The sequence below is a fragment of the Carassius carassius genome, chromosome 16 (genome assembly GCF_963082965.1).
Source record: "Carassius carassius chromosome 16, fCarCar2.1, whole genome shotgun sequence".
Taxonomy (NCBI): domain Eukaryota; kingdom Metazoa; phylum Chordata; class Actinopteri; order Cypriniformes; family Cyprinidae; genus Carassius; species Carassius carassius.
The window spans coordinates 15,533,267-15,537,218 of NC_081770.1; the positions used below are offsets into that span (position 1 = coordinate 15,533,267).

The 3,952-nt window shown below is 40.7% G+C and overlaps 1 protein-coding gene across 1 annotated transcript; it reads right to left on the reverse strand.

The window, feature by feature from the left end:
* Positions 1-877: 877 nt before the first annotated feature.
* On the reverse strand, positions 878-2,515 carry LOC132159676 (mid1-interacting protein 1-B-like). The gene is made up of 2 exons (XM_059569253.1): positions 2,494-2,515; positions 878-2,137 (listed from the first exon to the last, which is right to left on the reverse strand). Exon 2 carries the CDS (start codon positions 1,895-1,897, stop codon positions 1,457-1,459), a length of 441 nt encoding a protein of 146 aa, XP_059425236.1. The 5' UTR covers positions 1,898-2,137; positions 2,494-2,515; the 3' UTR covers positions 878-1,456.
* Positions 2,516-3,952: the final 1,437 nt, after the last annotated feature.

Genomic DNA, 3,952 nt, shown 5'->3' on the forward strand with positions numbered 1-3,952 from the left:
CTTTACATTTTGTTTACACCACGTTTGATATTGTATCAGTGTAAAGATCATTAAGTAAATCAGTAAGTAGAACCTGATTAGTTCAAGTGAGTGTCTCACATTTTTTTAATCTTAAAGATTTACAATGTAAGCAAAATCAATGTTTTTTTTGTTTGTTTTTTTTACATCAAAACCAGACCAAATCTTAAATGTAAATTTGTTTTGTGCTCATCTTCACGTCATTTAAAATTTTTAATTAAGTTTACCAAGTGCTTACCGTTTGATGATAACACCAGACAAAAACTTCAAACTGTAGATTTTATCAGAATACAAGATTTTAGCATGAAATACTATGCATTCAGTTTGAATGACTCGAAACTTGAAGACAAATCAAGCTAGATTCTTTTTAAACGAGATATTGTAGGGGTAACGCTTATCTTTACTACATCTCCAAAGAGCAGATAATTTCAGTTTTTTACAGGATGCCTCAGAAAACCATCACCTGGCCACACAGGCATCAGCAAACCATTCCTTTATTTAAGAAGGCTTTTTTCTTACAGTAGTGCCTTTAGGCCCATTAAACTGGTGTGGGCAGCTTAGATTAGAGACGTCCGTCATTAAGTGCAGCTCAAGCAGTGACTCAGCAGTAAGAAACGGAAAAATGCACTGCAGGTGCCCGGCTCTTTCAGATATTGCCAGGTCTTAATACAACGTGCCTGATCCCTTTGTGGACCTCAGCAGCAGATGTGCGCGCCAACACAGACCAATGTTTGCCAAGCACGATAAGGCAAGTACACTCCTGTAAAGTGCTATTTTGCAAGGACATCCCAGAAGGAAATGATTCACTGTTAATCATGAGTCAAACACTTGCACTGAGTAAAGAGTCACATCAGTGGGGTTGCGGTTACAAAAGGTTTATTTTCAGAACCATCTTTGTGATAGAAAAACAACTGCATTACACAACTTTCCTCCAAGACATTTACCAACAGTAACTGTGACGTAATCTCCAGGAATCTGTCAAAATCCATAAAGACCCATCATATGATTCCATCAACGATTGACGTCATAAAGTACCAGTGTCTTTTCAGTGTAGAAATGTGCATTTTATACATAATTAGTGTTAATAATTCTCAGCCCAGCCTGTTATAATCTACATTAATACACCGCCAAAACTACCATAACGACCAATGAAATGTCTTTTTTTTTAATTGTTGCCCTGCTTGCTTAAATCGCATTTAATTTCAAAAGCCTGTTTCCAAGCCAGCATCCAGGTTGTGCAAACAATATCAAGGGATATTAGCAGGGGAATCGAGGGTACTTGTAAACCGGCATCGAGTACAAGTCTTTTTTTCCAATCCGGGGAATTAAAGATGCACAGAAGCCACCAGGGGCCCATTTGGCTTCAGCCCCTGCTGCACCCCCTTGTGAACTTTTTTTGCGGTCCACCGGCGATGGATGGAGTAAACTCCAGTTCATTTCAATTCCCGCAGCCGCCGATACCAATCTCTTGCTTGTACCGGTTTGTCAAAATGTTGGCTTTTCGGGTGAGCTTGGACAGGACCGTGTGCAGTCCGATTAGATGAAATTGAAACATCTTCTCCAAGTCCTCATCGTTGGGTTCAATGCGAGACGTCTCCAGGGCCGTCGTCATACCCTGCTTTTCCTTGCGCCTCTCCTCGCCTTGAAGTACACCCCATTCGATATCGTTCCTAATTGATTTGAGGAGCACATAAGAGCCGTACATGTCTCCATCCTGGAAGGAGCTCACCTCTTTCTCCCCTTCTTGGTCCAATGGGACGTCCCTCAGCAAACTTGGCACCATAATAGTCTGGTCCATGTTGTTCACAGCACCAATAAACCGGTTCATGGAATTGAAGAGGGAGTTTTTTTGGTTGTAGGAATCGCAGATTTGCATCATCTTTGCTGTCTTATTGACCCGGAGGGGTTTGATCAGAGGTAAAACGAAGAGCAGATAGGGCTGGACTGTCCAGATAAATCTAATGGAGGGTTTATCCTCTATAAATCGTGTTCAGAGAGTGCTCAGGTTACTTGTGCGCTTCAATAAAGAGTTTCTGAAAGCGCAGATCAATTTAAAGCAAGGGCGTGGCTTGCAGACGTCAATCAAACGTATAACCAGGTCGTAACCGGATAATGTGACCTGAAATAACACAGAGGCGTGGAAGATTAGTGGGGATGCTCACAATATTATATAATCAATAGAAAAATCTGTGTGAGATGTAGAATATGAAGCAGAGAAGACAAGGAAAATAAGGAATAAGTTTACTAATCTTTTTCAGAATATATACGAACATGCTTTGGAATAAAATATATTGATTATAAGGTATTTAGTGAAAATAATTCGAAATTAATTTTAAATATGTATTAAAAGCTGTATTCTGAACGCGCATTGTATGCTTCCTGCCACTCCTTGATTTCCTAAAGAAGAAGCCGGCCGGCAAACTAAGCATCAATCTATCGAGTCTAACAAATAACGGAAAGCTTCTAAACACCCACCTTTGCTGATATTTGGCTTCCCTCAGATCCGAAAACGTCCGGCAAAGTCCAAGGAAACCGATGCTAAAGTCGCTGAAAGATAACAGACTCGTTTAGCAACCAACCGAGGGTGAGGCCACATGCAGCTCTATGCCGCTTATGAATATTCATGAGACGAGGCATCAGCCCACAACCGCTCAGCCGCTCTAGTCCAATCAGAAGCCAGTCGTCACGAGGACGGCGCCCCTCGACAGCCAATAAGAGAGCAGAAAGGGGATCCAGCAGCGTGCCAAGGCTGCAGCTCACGCTCAAATACACACGACAGTGTACGAGAAGAATAGAGTATGAGGGAACTACCGAACTGATGAAAGCACCCTCTACTACATCGCGAATAGAGCTCATACTTACAGTGCCAGGACGGTTTCCTCATTCGCTTCATTTCCACTTCCCGTTCTTAAATGTCGAATACCAATTTAAGATTTTAAAACATTTTTATTTTTGTGTCTATAAATGGAGCTTTCTGATCTTAAGCCACTTTTCAGGGTTAATGGCTATATGCCAACAAGAAAAAGTAGCCTACCGAAAATGTTCTTCATCATAACATCATCAGAACGATATTTTATGACAGCTGAAACAAATAAAATACATAAGACAGTCTACTTTTTTTTTTTAATGTTGAGTTTATTCCTAAAGAGACTTAGCCTACACCAAGCCTGCACAGATCAGTGGAAGTATGCAAATACTAACTTGCAAATATGAGTAGGCTATGCACGAGGGAAAGGGTGAATGTAACAAATCAAACACAGATCTGGCCTCACCAGGATGGATTTGTTCGCTCAAGTCGCATTTTCAGTCGTTGCTTTGAATAATATAAAGGAAAGTGACTTTTATTGTAAAGATAGCACAAAATGAGGTTTGTTTGGGTTCTAAATGATAAGAGAGTAGACAAACTGTTCAAAATGTACTGGACAATTCGCTATCAAAAGTAAGTGGAACATGCATGTCCATGTAAACGCCACTTGTTTTGATGTTTCAGATCATTGTTAAAAGTGTCAGGAAGATAGTAGGACTTGCTTATTTGGGGGGCATTAGATCTGTTCTTTATATATATGATCTTCTCATTCTCAGAAGACACAATATCTGCATGAAAATCCATGTTTGCATGATTATTTGCATGGGCTTTCCCCATGAATGAGAGCTCCTTGCATTGTGGCTGCTGCCGTCCCGTTACGTTTTTTACTAACATCCTGGTGCCACCTAGCGGTGATGAAACTAGTGAGGTAGGTTTCACATCATGAGGGTGACCATACGTCCTATTTTTCCCAGAAATGTCTGGAATGCATAAAAAAGTTCGGGTTTTCGCTTTGTTTTCCCATTGTTTACGTACCTTGCTGAAGGTAATGACTGAAAAGTAGTTTGACCAATACCATGCAGGCAGTGTATAATCGATTAATCGTGGCATTCGAGATGGTGGGATCTA